Consider the following 14,894-nt stretch of genomic DNA (forward strand, 5'->3'; position numbering starts at 1 on the left):
TTGTTTCATATATATATTTTGCAGGTATCAAAGGATAGCATTGAATTGTTATTCAATAAGTTTAAATTATTTATTATTTATTACAAAACTTTTTGCATTAGGATTCTCTATTAATTTGTTCTTCATTTTGAGCTGATTTTGATATTTTCTTACTTTACAGTAAACCAACATATAAAACTTTGTTGGTAGATTTAAGTATTACTAGATTATTTATGGTCATATTGAGTATATATGCTGATTTATTGAAAAAAGTAGATTAAATAACTATTTTATAGTTAATACAATTAACACTATATTAAGAAAAGAAAAACAACGCATACAAGTTATTCTTTTATTAATTAAATTATTATAATTAAAATGAAATTTAACATAACAACTTAAAATTATAATTTCAATCTTATCATACACGTGTGATTAAACTTGTTTGAGGTATAATTGGGATTTTGGAGACCTTTTTTGGTGCAAGTAGCTTTAAAGACTAATTTGAAATCCTATAAATATTTTAAAATAATTATTTAATGAGATTTTATTAACCAATACTTTACAATTTTTTTTAACGTGATCGGTTTAATTGAAATAATTATTTTAAAATTTTTAAAATATTTTAAGAATTATTTTAAAAATTTTTAAATTTTAAGAATATTTTTATTTTTTGAATTAAATTTGATAAAAATTAGGTTATTTATTAAAAATAAATATGAGAGATTATATTATGTATTTTAAAATAGAAAAAAACTAAAGTATTGTGTTTTCAAATTTTAAAAGAATAATTTGTATAATTATTTTATATTTTTATAAAAATATTATTTATACACTAAATTTAATAATTAAAATAAATTATTAATATATTTATATATAAATATATATAATTTAATTTATTTTTAAAATATATTTATATTTTAACTTATATTTTATACTGGTTAATTTTAGTATTCATATGAGATAATGATATTTTAATAGTGGGGAACAGGAACAAAGATTAATTCAAATTTCAATTTCAACCCACTATTTCCCCACCAGTGAGCGAGAGCATCCGATAAGGCCTTCCCGGCGACATCTACGCCTTTCTCTGACACCGCCGATCTTCAGCAACAAGCTGTGACGTCAATACAAATCCCAAAATCACCTCTCATTTTCGCACTCTGTCTCTCCCAGCTCGAATTACGAATGGCCGATCAGAATCCTGCGGTGCCAGAACCGAAGAGCGGCTCCGATGCGTCTTCTCGGATCGGGGAAGTGAGTGAGTGGCTGGCGAAGACATTCGAAGCCGCCGGCAAACCCGTCCCAGAGTTTGAGTACACGCCTCGCAGCGTCTCGCATTTGCATGGCCTCTTAACCGTCTCCAAAGCCAAAGACGAAGCTGCGCGTCTCGTCGCTCGGGATTTCCGCCAGAAGGCTTCTGAGTACCGATCCCAAGGTACGGTTCTAATTAACCGTGATTCAAGTTTATTCAAGTTAGTGAGACTCCTGCATCATGGAAGTTATAGATTTATTGTTGACTGGGGCCTCAATTCTCGCTTTACCAATTTCCTTTTTTAATTTTTAATTTTATCTTTTTTCTATTAGGGATTGATTACTGGAATTCCTAAGTCCAGATTTGATGAATTCTATTTTTCTATTCTTAGTTATTATTATTTTCTTGGTTTGTGATCTGAGATGACGATGATGATGATTGTTTGAAGGACAATACTTTGATCAAGTTACTTATGCTCATTTTACATCAAATGATGGCATGTGCAGATTTTTGTTGAAATTAAATTATGTACCGATCTCAAGAAGAATTCAATACGTAACCGTTTGAGTTGAGAATCGGATAGAATGGATGCTAGGAAATTTTTTTTGAAGTTTACTACTTGATTAATCTGATGGTTTTGGATCTGGTTGTGGTTCATGGGTGATGAATGAGGTGTTTGCTAAATGTGACTTCGCTGAATACTAAATTTCCAGGAATTTAGAGCTGGTTTGATTAATTTTCTGTTTTTGTTTTTGATTGATATGCTTTATTCATCTTCAAGATTTTATTAAAGGAATGTTGGTTCTATAGTTTCTTTTAAAAATAAATGAAATCGAAGTAGCATGCTTGTTCGTCTTGGTGATTGTAGCACTGTTCTTATCAATTGAAATATTGGAATGAGACCAGAAAACAAAACAAACCTAACATTTACTAATGTGGTATTGTGGTTGTAACTCTGAGGGTTAAAAATATTTTGGACAATTGATTGAAATTGATGCATTTAGGGTCTCTTGTTCATCATGGATAAGTGGTTTGGTAAATTTTGGCTGGGTTCTTAAAATTGCAGTGTTGTCCTGAACTTGATCTCTGTGTTGGTTTCATTGTGTAGCTGCTAGAATTAGAGAGATTTTGGAGAATGTGGGTTTGGCACAGGAGAGTTTGCCTTCAAATGTGGTTGCATCTGCACAAGTTCTTGCCAATGTGGCTAACTTGTTGAATATAAGGGACACTGAACTCAGTAGGTTGGTTTTGCTTTACCAAATCTTTTTTGGGATGGGAATTTTAATATTGTTTATTTCTATGTTTTGCTTTGAAGTTTGAACCTTGAAGGCTGTATTTAGCTTTCTTGTAGCAATGGGTGATATTTCCTTGCGGAAAACTGGTGTTGAGGAGAAAAGGGCTAAAGTGCAGAAAGAGTCCAAGGTTCTCCTTGACTACACTAGAAAGGCTATAGCCAGACTTACATATCTAAAAAGGTAAGTTTTGAAATGAATTATGTTTCTGTGTGCTTCTTGCAAGCACAATTTTTTGGAAATGTAGATGTGAAACTGAGAAGTATGTTTAATTTTTGTCGAAAATGTTCTTTCATTTTCTACTCAGTTTTACGAAATAAATTTTGGCAGAACTCTTGCCCAACTAGAAGATGAATTACCTCCATGTGAGGTTCAGATGGAAAACTGGAAGACAAACTTGCAAGTAATGGCTGCAAAAGAAAGACAATACATACAACAATGCGCCAATTACAAGGTAATGCTTCTTGATTATGTCCTCAAAATTTAGTTTGTATTTATATTTTGGATGGAAAGCGATAGGACGAAGAACTAGCATGCAAGGGTTATAGTCAGTGATTAGGATAGGTAAGTAGATAAAATAGTATAGCCAAAGAGTTGTTGTTTTCTACTTCGCAGACAGGGAGTATAGAAGCAAACCACTGTCATTGGAGAAACTGTGAATTATCCACCTTTATAGTTTGCACCCATTAATCCATAAAGTAGGACAGATATTTTGCTTGCATTCTAAACAACTTTCCTAAGACATAGAACATCATATGTTCTCAAGTTTTTTTCTTATTTATCTTGAAACCTCTAGATGAATTGATGCTTTAAATGTTTGAAGGTGTTGAAAAGTTTCATTTAAGAATCGTTTCAATGTCTATCTTTGATTAACTAGCTTGATCAATAAGGACATATGGATCTTGTAGAATCAGCCTACCCAAAGTTTAAACTTGAATATTTTGTTCTGTTAAACAATAACAACCTTGCTCTGTTCCACTAGGTGAGACCAGTTTGATGGATTAGACTAGAGAATAGTATCCTACCATAAATCATGTTTATAGTATAAAGTTCTTTTATGCTTTCATCAGAAGTTTTTATTGGTATCAAGTTCGGGTCACCTATTTCCAGCACACTACATTGAAGTCTAAATTGTTCGGGTGATAGAAGTTCCTGATAAAGGTTTAAAATTTTGGGATCTCTTGACGTTTTAAGGCTGGCGATTATAGATTTCATACATCATACCGTGCTTGCCATTTTCTTTATAGCAAATGGGGGTTTTCTGGAGCACTTTTTGTATAAAAACTCTAAAACTAGTAAATTGTAATCGTTGATTGCCTGTTAACACTGTTGCCAATTGACATAGTTGTTATTTTGCTACATTCCTTAATTCTTCTGATCTTTTGCAGGCAGTACTCAATCATGCAGGCTATACCCCAGAGATTAGCCACAGGGTGTTAGTTGAAATGGCTGAGCATAAAAAGGAGTTGGAGAAGAAAACTAAGCCCATCCTTGAGACACTAAGGAGCTACCAAGATTTGCCTCCGGTATTTGATATTTTACATTCTCTCCAGTTTTTGCTCGCGTGCTGAACTATATATATATATATTTGGTAATCCGTTTACTCTAAGAGGAAAACTTATACTTACTCCACCGATAATTCTCTATCAACATTGAAATTTACGAATCCAACTGAGTTGATTATATTATCTTAATGATCAAATTTTCAAAAAGGTAGTACATCAATGGTTGTTTTTTTCTATTAGTCAACATTTACTTGTATTTTTAAAATAAAAATAAAATTTGTCAAAATAAAGAGGATGACGAAGTACCAAATTATTTTCAAACGTTATGAAATTTCATTCACATGATCTGTATGGTGGACTTTTAATTCAGTGTTTGGATGAATGAAATTTAATGTCAGTAAAGAGTTATTGAGTGGAATAAGTGTATAAAAAGTAACTATGTTTTGTCTATTCTAACATTTTATGGCTAATGGGAATTTTCCAGGATAAAGCTTTGGCTGCCTTGGCTATTGAGGATAAGAAAAGACAATATGCTGATGCGGAGAAGTATCTTGAAGATGTATTGCAATCGGCTCTTGCCAATTCAGGGTGATATACTACCATCCATTTTTTAAATTTCGTTTTTTATCTTACTTTCGAAAATGTTTGCTTATTGAGTTGTTGTAGGCTTGTCTCTTGAAAATACGCTAAAAGGTTATGCATTTCTAGGTTATGGCTTTGCTACTTGCTAGTAGTACACACAACCTAATTGTGAGATATTAGTGCTTGAGTATCTATTAAGTTCGACATTGATTGTCACAATGGTTGAATACTAATCTGCTTCCATCAAGTCCAGTGTGAAAATTCCAAATAAGTTAGATTTCAGCGGCAATTACGAATTCTCAGTAAGGTAAAGTTCACCGATAACTAGAGTTCTACAATTATCATTTGGGGTTACTTGTACAGATATGCTCACTAACTATTAATGCAAGTCTAATTTAATAAGCTAGGAGTAGGAGTAACAGTCAATTTAGTCTCCCTATTTTCACACAATTACAATAACAAGTTTAATAGCTAATGTCAAGTACGAAGTTTTTTTTTTTTTAATTAACATTCTTATATACTTTGGAATAAATAATTCATAAATGTTAAGGGTTAACATTTTTATTATTTGTCTTTTATTTTTTCTTAATTTATTAACTTATTGATCACAAAAAGAATATCAATATATTCCTCAAAATAAATTTGATAACATTTAAAAATTCAAAAGATATTCTTTATAATTGTAAAAATATCATACCAAGACAACTCAATAAAAGATAATTTTATATCTTTTAATAATATAAATTGTCTTATATCAAAAGTAACATAGCTAAACAATCATTTTATCCTAATTAATTTTTGTTTATGTCTCTGAAAATTTGGACCTCAACATACTTTTACAGTCTTTTACGATAATCTTTGTAATATACAGAAATATAATTTTGATTAACATATAATGTCATATATATCATAAGAAGTTTGATAAGTAAATACTTTGATGTATTTAGCTAAAACTGTTTAAGCAATTATTGTAAAGATAGTATTGCATATAACCTATCTACATCATTATTATCTAATAAAGTCACTAACCTGAAATAGGAAAAAAAATTAGTCAATAACCTTTTTTGTTTACTGTTTGTTACTTTTTGTTCGTTGATTGTATAGCTCCTCATACTTTTGTGTCATTTATTCAATGTAATTATTCATGAGAAGATGTCTTGATGTGTAAATTATTAATTAAAAATTATTAGATAATTTGACATGTTAGACTAAATTATTTAATATAATATATATGCATCTTAATTATTATTTTCACATGAATACATTCTCATATAAGTATCCACTTTTTTTAAACCAAAAAACCTGACTTCATGCTTATATTTACACTATTTTTAGTATAATCTAATTTTCAATAATAACCTGTTGTTTACATTAACCTCTTTCGTGTACGCATATAAACTACAACCATCAATTGTGCGAACCATGAGTGAAAATTCATTTTAATGTAGAAGGTTTCTCATAACTTAAATTTGGTTCCCACTAGCTGCCCAAAAACCATGAAATCCTAAGGGAAAGTTTAAATGCCTTGGAATTTCAAGTCTGGCGACGAGGGCTTTGGAGGTTCCTATCATTTTTGGGTTCAAGATAACAAGGTAACATCTCTGCATTGAAACTGCATACTGCAAAACGAATAGATATATAACATCAGCTAAGTAAATGTGCATAAACAAAACCTCGTTTACAACTTTTATATTGATGTGTGTGTGTGTATTTATACATATTTGTGGTTGTTATCGTGATTGAAGTCATTGCAACTTTTGCAATGAGCAATGTAGTCCTTGTGTCATGATTTTCTTTTTCCTGTTTCAACTTAAAATGAGTGTATATATAAGTACAAACTCACATGCAGTAAATAATTTGACATATTTGAGTAAAATATTATTTAACAATTTTCAACTATCAACTTTATATAAAAATAATTATATGTGAATTTTCACCTTATATATATTATGACTTTTAGAACCGTGATACAACTTGATGCAATTACATTTACTGATATCACAATATAATTTGTAGGGTAATGAAATTGTCACTCCTATTTACATGATTTTTTAATCATATATTTGTATGAATTATTTATAAAAAAAAAAGTGGCATCATCAAAATATGACTCACAAAATTCATTTCCAATTTCCAATATTATATATTTGCAATTGTAATTGCAAATTAGATTATAATTGTTCTTTAAGCTAAGTTAAATCCTGAATTTATTCAATTACTTGATTGAAATAACATAATTTATTATCATTCGCCATTTGTTTAGAGACTAAATAAATAAGAACTGGTAAAATTTGTGCTGACCTCAACAACAAGAAGGTAGCCATCATCTTCTTCTTCTAAATCACTTTTTGGGACAAAAATAGGCTCCCCAATAAATCTTCTGCTTCCAACATTCCAAGTTTGCACAGAATCTGTCTCTGAATCTAACTTCACAACAGTATCAAAAGGGAAGCTTGGTAATGTTTTACGTGACCCTAAAGTAGTTGCAGCATAGAGATACTTGTTTCTCTTGCCAGAAAATGCAGGATTTATAGTAGGAAAATCTGCAGATTTCTTCCATTTCTTCATAGCCTTCACATTGCATTCTTGGCAATTGTGGTCAGAATCTAATTTTATTGATACCTGCATACATTATTATCATTTCATATAAATGTTGATCAGCATCAAGATGACTATTTAGGAGAATATTCTACTTTCTTTTCCTTTTTGATATATCTTTGATAATTTAATTTATATATATTTTTAAATTTATATTAAAATTGACAGCGAGAGGGAAAGAAAGAGGTTGAGAAGTAAGAATGTGATACAAACAGCCAAGAAAAAAAAACATTGCACAAACATAATAGAATATGAGTTATTATATGGCAAATACTAGTAACGTACCTATTAATTTACTTTTTTGTAAATTAAATAATAATAATAATAAATTTAAAATTAATCAAGATGGTAAGTGTGTTTATTTAAACTAAAAATTCACGAGTTCAACTTTTGAAATGAACAAAATAATTTTTTTATAAATTATATATAATATAAAAAATTTTGATAATGAAAATTTATATACCAATTCTCTTGATAGTTAAAAATTTGATAAGAACAGTTGGGTTTCTAGAAGAACAATTATGACTCGTTGAAATAAAACGTGCATGCTCAGAGGAAAAGAAAAAGGGGAGAGGAATATCCATATATACCTGAACAAGATGAGGCCACAAGTTATTTTCACCTTGTATGTTCATTATTGATGGATCTAGCTTTTGATTTTGCCAATTGTATCCTGATAATATAGACCAAAACAACTTCAATTAGAAATGCTTGGGAATAAATATATGATTACTAAGTCAATTATTTTAATTTTGTTTCTTCTTAAATGTCCGTGATTAGAAATATTTGAACCTTATTAAATTCTTAATGCGTTGGATGTAAATGCATAGGAGAATATGAAAATAAAATAATTTATATATTGTTGGATCAAATAGACTCTTTTTTCTTCTAATAAAGGTTTATATTTTCATATTTTTAACTAATGTCCAAATAAATTTCTAATAAAAAAATAAAAATAATATATACATACAAAAAATTCAGTCACAAAATCAACTATTATGTATTTAATATAAATATATATTATTTAATTTATTTTTAATATATATTTTATATTTTAATATATATTTTATACTATTAGTTGATTTTTTATGTGTAAATAATATGACTGTTATATAAAAAAAAATTGGAATAGAGGCTGAAAGAGTGTATATCATTTATGGATATTATTATTAAGTGCATATGTATATATATACCAAATAAGTTGCGAAAATTGAACCACTGGTAAGAACAAGCAGCAGCAGTGATTTGAATATGTAAATTGCCATTGGCATGACGAAGTTCAAAGGCATTGCCAACATGGAGCAGCCATAACCGTGAAGGTGCTTCAAGTGGGACTCTCCAGTCTCTGATATTGGATTTGGATTTGGTTGGGAAGCGAGGAAGCAAGTATATGGGCGATGTGTTCTTACTTGGATTCACTTTTAATGCTGATATCATTGGTGATATCCCACACACTGCTGCCACTGATCCTGATCATCATCAACAACAACAATTATTTTACCAGCACCAAAAAAAAAAAATTATAGATTCTCATTGTCTTAGAATTACTCATTTTAAAAATTTAAATTATTGGGTTGAGGTATATGATTATTATTTATCTTTCATGTTTTTTTAAGCAAAATATATATTTTTTTACTTAGAAGTTAGAACGTAAATTCTTTATCGGTATATTGTTGTTTATGCTAAAATTTTTTGGATATCAAAAATTAAATTCAAATTTTTTGTTATAAAAAATCTAATATCATGTTTGCTATAATTTTTTTCATTTGAAGGGTGAATTTTACATAGATTTTTTCTTCTTAAACTATTTTTTTATTTATTTGAAAATATGATTCATGTCACAAATCCTTTTAATTATAGAAATTTTAATACTATATCATAAAATTACTTATTTTACAAATTTAATTTGTTAATAACATTAAATAAAAGTAAATATTTTTTAATCACTAATCATCTATCAGAAAGACAAAGTTTTTTCATAATTTAAAAAATTTTAATTGGTCTTCAATCATTTAAGTAGTTGGTCTAATAAACTGCTCTTATAAATCGTAACATATTGATGTGTCAAAAACTACTTAAACTAGTTATTTTGATGGTTAAGAACTAATTAAAGATTTTCTAATTAAAGGAGAGCTTTAACTTTCGAACAAATGGTTAAAAACTGAAAATAATATTTATTCTAAATAATCATATCTTTATCATCTAAACTAATAATTATTAAATAAAATTAAAATTAATTCTTTTAAGGTTTAAAAAATATTGAAAACATCTAATGCTTTATTCATTTATTTAACAAAAAGATTATTACAATATTCCTGACATGGATGCTAGTTCTACTTCTACATGCGTATTACTATTACATACAATACCATTATTCACAAGAAGAGTAAATCCATGGAAATCAATAATATAATAATTACCTTTGGTGGAATAATGTAATAATATAATAATTACCTGGCACGTCAAGTTTTATGCGATTGGCAAACACTATGTAGTGGGTATCTGTGAAAGCCCAATCATGGATCATAAGGTGGTCTGGGATTCTAAACTCTTGCTTATGTAACAACTTGAAATCGGAATCGTATTCTATAAAAACAAGACATAAAATATAAGAGTTAATAACCGACAAATTTATCAAAATAAAATAATCTAGCTAGTTGATACTTATTGAAAGGGATATAATATTAGAAAAAAAAAATGCCATTATTATTGTAATAACTTACCGCTAAAAGTAAAATTGCTGCGTGGAAGCAACATGTCTTCTGCATTGCAAGAAACAGTAAGTAGCCTGCTCTTACTAGAATCAACCTTATAGTGAGACAAAAGCCTCTTTGGTGGCATCTTAAACACACCTGTAATCAATAAATTAAAGGTTAAAAATTTAAGAGTGCAGGTCACTAAAATAGTGGTTTAATATTAAAGAATTTGATTTACATAAATTTTTCTTTTACAGTATTTTTAATCCGATAAATTAATAAAAATTGAAAGATTATTTAAAAATTTATTATTAATCAATTATATATACAAAATATAATTTAAATTCTCATATTTACTTAAGTAAATGAGTTAATTGATCATTCGACTAATTTAAATTCATTTAAGAGTTTAGATAGTATATATATTCATGCATGAGATTAAGTTTAAATTTTTTACTATTGTCAGCATAAAAATAAAGCATTTGAGAATATTATTTATACTATTGAATATACTTAAAGAGTTAACTTGTAATAATTAAGATCCGTATATTGAAAAATCAATAACCAATTTTATTTTATTTTACTTTATTTCCCTTTGGGTAAATGGAATAATCCTCAAACAGATATATTAGTGTGCAAACAAGGGAAATGGATTATCTCAATTTTTTTTAACAATTGAGATAATAAAGTGTGATCTTTTACTATTAATGATTATAAGTGAAACCAAAAAAAAAAATATGAAAAAGAGTACATTAAAAGATTATAGATCATACTTTACTTCCTCAATTTTTTTTCAATAATTAAGAGGATCCATTTCCGCAAACAAGTACCTTGGAAACTACTGTTATGATATCACCTTGTGCCACACTAAGTTTTGCCACCATTATTCATTTTCTTATTTATTTATTTAATTCGATGGAAAGAAATTAGAAGCACTTCCATCTGTCGCTTAATTTGAATCCATATTTGCTTCTATTCCTACTTGTCCAGCTAACTTCCAACTCTAGATGGTTATGCTAATACGAGCAATTTCTTCATTATATATGTACAACATTATAAATCAATAAATTTTAACAGTGAATATATATGATAAAAGAAAAGACATATTGTTTGGTGCGTGATGCATAAAATAAAACTAAAATTAACTCTATGATCTAGATGTCTACAATATTTAATATAAGAACTAGGAGTTAGGACAAAAGGAACCACTTTAATTCAATTATTGTTCCGTTTTGCCCTGTCATATACTATATTATTAACAATATTTTCTTGATAAATGCATTTACATTCAACAACTACTTAACCCTTGTGCAATGCATAAACTTAAAATTAATTAACTATATATAAACTTATCATAAAAACTGAGTTTTTGTTTAATTTTCTGAAAAAAAAAAAGTTTCTAAACGTAACTTGGAGATTCAAGTGTTTTAATCATTTAAAAAAAACAGAAAACCAATTACACTTACATAAAAAACAAATTAAATATAAAATATATAATAAAGTAAATAAAAACATATTTGCGCGCGGTTCAAGTTTTAAATGAAAGTAATGAAAATAAAAATAACTTTAATATGATAGTTTGACATTTTTTATTAAATGATTTAATATAATATGTATCGATATTTTAATTATTATTCTATTTTCGCTTTAAAAGGTAAAGTGCGATCATTTCATTCTTGAATAGTTTTTTTTCTCGTATTTTTTTACTTTCACTTATAAAATAAATAGTGAGAAATCATACTTTACTCTCTAAAGTGAAATCTAAAATTCAGAAGATCCAAATCCATCCTATTCACGTATAGGGTTGAAAGTGAGTCAAACCAGTGTCATGAAACCACTTATCCCAAAAATTTAAGCTGATAGGAGAAGATAACACTAATGGTTATATCTTTAACATTCTCCCTCAAGGAAGAGTCACTCTTTTGGGTTTGCTTAATTTGCTATCTTCTTTCGGATATAGAACTCTGATACCATGTCATGAAATCACTCATTCCAAAAACTTAAGCTGATAGGAGAGGGTAACACTAATGGTTATATCTCTAACAACTAGCTCATGAGTCAGTTCGAACTCGACTCGTTAATAGCTCGATAAGCTGAATTGTGAGCTAGTGAGCCTAGCTTGAACCTAAAATTCAGCTCATAAATTAAATGAGATGAGCTTGAACTTGGTAAGCTCAACTCATTAGTTTATAAACTGGATCAATTATATATATATAATCTTAATTAGTTAGAATTTTATATTTATTTTTTATATATAATTTTGATGTAAGACATAAATAAAAAAATTATAATTTATTGATATAGAATTATAGATTATATTCCTATTATTTGAGTCAGCTCGTGGGCTCGAGCCAGTTCGTAAGCTTTCGATAAGCCGATCTTTAAGTTTAAGAAATAGGTTTAATTGTTAATGATTTGAGTTGCGAACCAACCTCGATTTTCGTGAGCAGAACTTGAACTTGGTCTATCTCGACTCATTTTCAACTCTATTTACCTAAAGACATTTTTATATTAGTAATTACTTTATTAATTAGATAAATGTTTCAATGCTTTATTATAGGATAATGTTAGAAAGAAAAAAAATAGTAAAAATTTATCTTATTTAATTTTTATTAATTATTACAACAATTAATAAAAATTAAATAAAATAAATTATAGTTATTGTTGGTTAATTTTCTTTGCTTACTAACCATTTTCGTTATTACAAAGGGATGGGCATAATGTTATTGCTCACTTTCTTGCAAGAAAGGAGGAGTGGATAGATGAGTGTGTGTTTTGATCTTTTGATCTACCACCTATAATTTCATTGTGAGTTTTCCTATTATATCTACTTTTACTTTTCACTCCAAAAAATATAATAATCTAGCTTGTATTATATTGAAAGAATTGATATGTGATATAATGATAATGAATTTAAGTGTCTACATGCTTGTGTAAATTGTCAAACCCAAAAAAATCATTATTAATTAATATTTCATCATATAATAATAATAATAATATTTTCTATTATATATCTGAAATAAGTGTTCAATTAGAAATATATACTTTGATTTTAGAAAAATTAACAAGAGATATATGAAAAAAAAATTACTTAAGTTTTGAGTCAATTGTTACCTAGATTATTTTTTTTATTTGAATTTTTTTTATATAGTAGGAGTACATAAGGAGTACATAGTATATAAGGGGTTATAATTCAAATATTTTTTAAGAGATTTTTCATTCTTTTCAAAATGAGAACAACTTATTCTTTTTTTTAAAAAAAAAAAAGAATGAAAAATCCCTTAAAAAATATTTGAGTTATAACCCCTTATATACTATGTACTCCTTACGTACTCCTACTATATAAAAAAAATACAAATAAAAAAATAATCTAGATAACATCAATAGTCAATTTAATCTTTGATTTTTTGTTTACAAATAATATGATATCTAATTAAAATTAGATAAATTACAATCTGATTTCCAAATATGTAATAATAAAAGGTTCTGTTTGGATGAGATAAAGTTGTTTGTATAGAAGAAGTTGCTAACAACGATTGAATTAATTAAATATTCTAATCCAAAATCAAGATGTTTTTAATCTATAATATGCATAATAGGTTCCAAACAAGAGAAAGTAAAAAAACAATCCTTTTAATTTTTTTTAATTATTCTGTGAAGTGTGATTTTTATTATATATTTTTTAAATACAACTAAAGAATATAAAATAATAATTAAAAAATTGAAAAGATGTATTCTTAGAAAAAGTGTAATAATGTTTAAATAAGAATTAATAATGGTCTAGACCAGAAAGCTGCTATAATATAATGCAGAAGAAGAAACGGACACATACCATACAAAATAGGCTTCAAGAGGTCGGCAGCAACCTCCCATACACCATCACTATCTTCCGTCGAAACATCACGACCGTCCATCATGTTATACCGTCCGATCGTATCCAACGTCCCAGATTCAATCTCATAAGGCTCACCACCTTCCCACATGCATAGTAGCTTCTCCCCCCACTTCACCACACTAGTGTTCGCCACATTTTTCATTACCTTCGTATTCCCAACTTTCTTCCCACCTTTCAACACAGAAAACGGACCTCTATGCGTAAACCGCCACGTGTCAGTTTCTGGATCATGCTCTTCTACTTGCGCTTCTGTCTTAATGTATTTCGCCATGTACGTCACTTTATTGTTGTCAATCGTGAATGCTCTTAGGTATCCATGACCGTCTAGTGGGTGCACCGTGGAGCCGTGATCATCGGAGAAAAGTCCCGGTCCGGTTAGATAGTACGTGCCGGAGGGAAAATCCGACGGTATGACGCCGTCCACAAGGCGTAGCGTGATTGGTTGGGTTGTTTCGGATCGTTGTGAGACGAAGAGGAATTGGTAGTCCCAAAAGGCGGTTATGGAGTCATCAAGGTCTATAGATGGAGGAGGTACTACGGGGACGGCGACACGGGTTTCGGGTGCGGTTATGGATATTGCATGAGGTATGGTTGGTGGTGATGGCGGCAATGGAAGTTGTTGGGGAACCGGAATTTGCCTTATTGGAGGAGGAATGTATGTTGGTGTGGAGTGAATTGGTTTGGCGTTCATTTTTGGAGGTACTAAGGCTTTTGGGTCTTGGTATGTGAAGGTGGCAACGAACATGTGATATATATAAAGAGTTTATAGCATCCTGGAGTTTAAAATGGTTATTAGTACGCTCACTATTATTATTATACAATTTTGATAATATTTTTTATATTTTTAATACTTTTAACTATTTTTTAAGTGTTGTCAAAATTATATTTATTAGAGTATATTTAGATCAATTAGTATTTATTAAAATTATTTAGTATATTTAAATATTTTGTTATAGGATATTATATTTTAATTATTTTAATAATTTTTTTAGCAATTATATATAAAAAAGTCTCTGATAGCTAAAATTGTGATGGCTAAAAGTGATTTTTTTATTGATCAATAAGTACTTTACCTACATCTGATACTGATAC

General features: G+C 28.5%; 2 protein-coding genes across 5 annotated transcripts; one reads left to right on the forward strand and one right to left on the reverse strand.

The window, feature by feature from the left end:
- Nucleotides 1–939: 939 nt before the first annotated feature.
- Nucleotides 940–4,860, forward strand: LOC112697385 (AUGMIN subunit 1). 4 transcript variants are annotated; one of them, XM_025750533.2, is made up of 6 exons: nucleotides 940–1,417; nucleotides 2,343–2,475; nucleotides 2,575–2,709; nucleotides 2,857–2,980; nucleotides 3,915–4,052; nucleotides 4,516–4,860. In XM_025750533.2, exons 1-6 carry the CDS (start codon nucleotides 1,168–1,170, stop codon nucleotides 4,621–4,623), a joined length of 888 nt encoding a protein of 295 aa, XP_025606318.1. In that variant the 5' UTR covers nucleotides 940–1,167; the 3' UTR covers nucleotides 4,624–4,860. The 4 variants fall into 4 exon arrangements, with proteins under 4 accessions (XP_025606318.1, XP_072053640.1, XP_072053639.1 ...); XM_072197539.1 differs by having other exon boundaries at nucleotides 2,343–2,471; nucleotides 2,550–2,709; XM_072197538.1 differs by having other exon boundaries at nucleotides 961–1,417; nucleotides 2,343–2,471; nucleotides 2,586–2,709.
- Nucleotides 4,861–5,830: 970 nt separating this feature from the next.
- LOC112697384 (carotenoid cleavage dioxygenase 7, chloroplastic) lies at nucleotides 5,831–14,521 on the reverse strand. The gene is made up of 7 exons (XM_025750532.3): nucleotides 13,740–14,521; nucleotides 9,935–10,063; nucleotides 9,666–9,797; nucleotides 8,405–8,680; nucleotides 7,802–7,884; nucleotides 6,915–7,235; nucleotides 5,831–6,232 (listed from the first exon to the last, which is right to left on the reverse strand). The coding sequence occupies exons 1-7, from the start codon at nucleotides 14,491–14,493 to the stop codon at nucleotides 6,077–6,079; spliced, it is 1,851 nt and encodes a 616-aa protein (XP_025606317.1). The 5' UTR covers nucleotides 14,494–14,521; the 3' UTR covers nucleotides 5,831–6,076.
- Between the last annotated feature and the right edge of the window lie 373 nt (nucleotides 14,522–14,894).

This window comes from Arachis hypogaea, chromosome 6, assembly GCF_003086295.3.
Source record: "Arachis hypogaea cultivar Tifrunner chromosome 6, arahy.Tifrunner.gnm2.J5K5, whole genome shotgun sequence".
Classification (NCBI taxonomy): domain Eukaryota; kingdom Viridiplantae; phylum Streptophyta; class Magnoliopsida; order Fabales; family Fabaceae; genus Arachis; species Arachis hypogaea.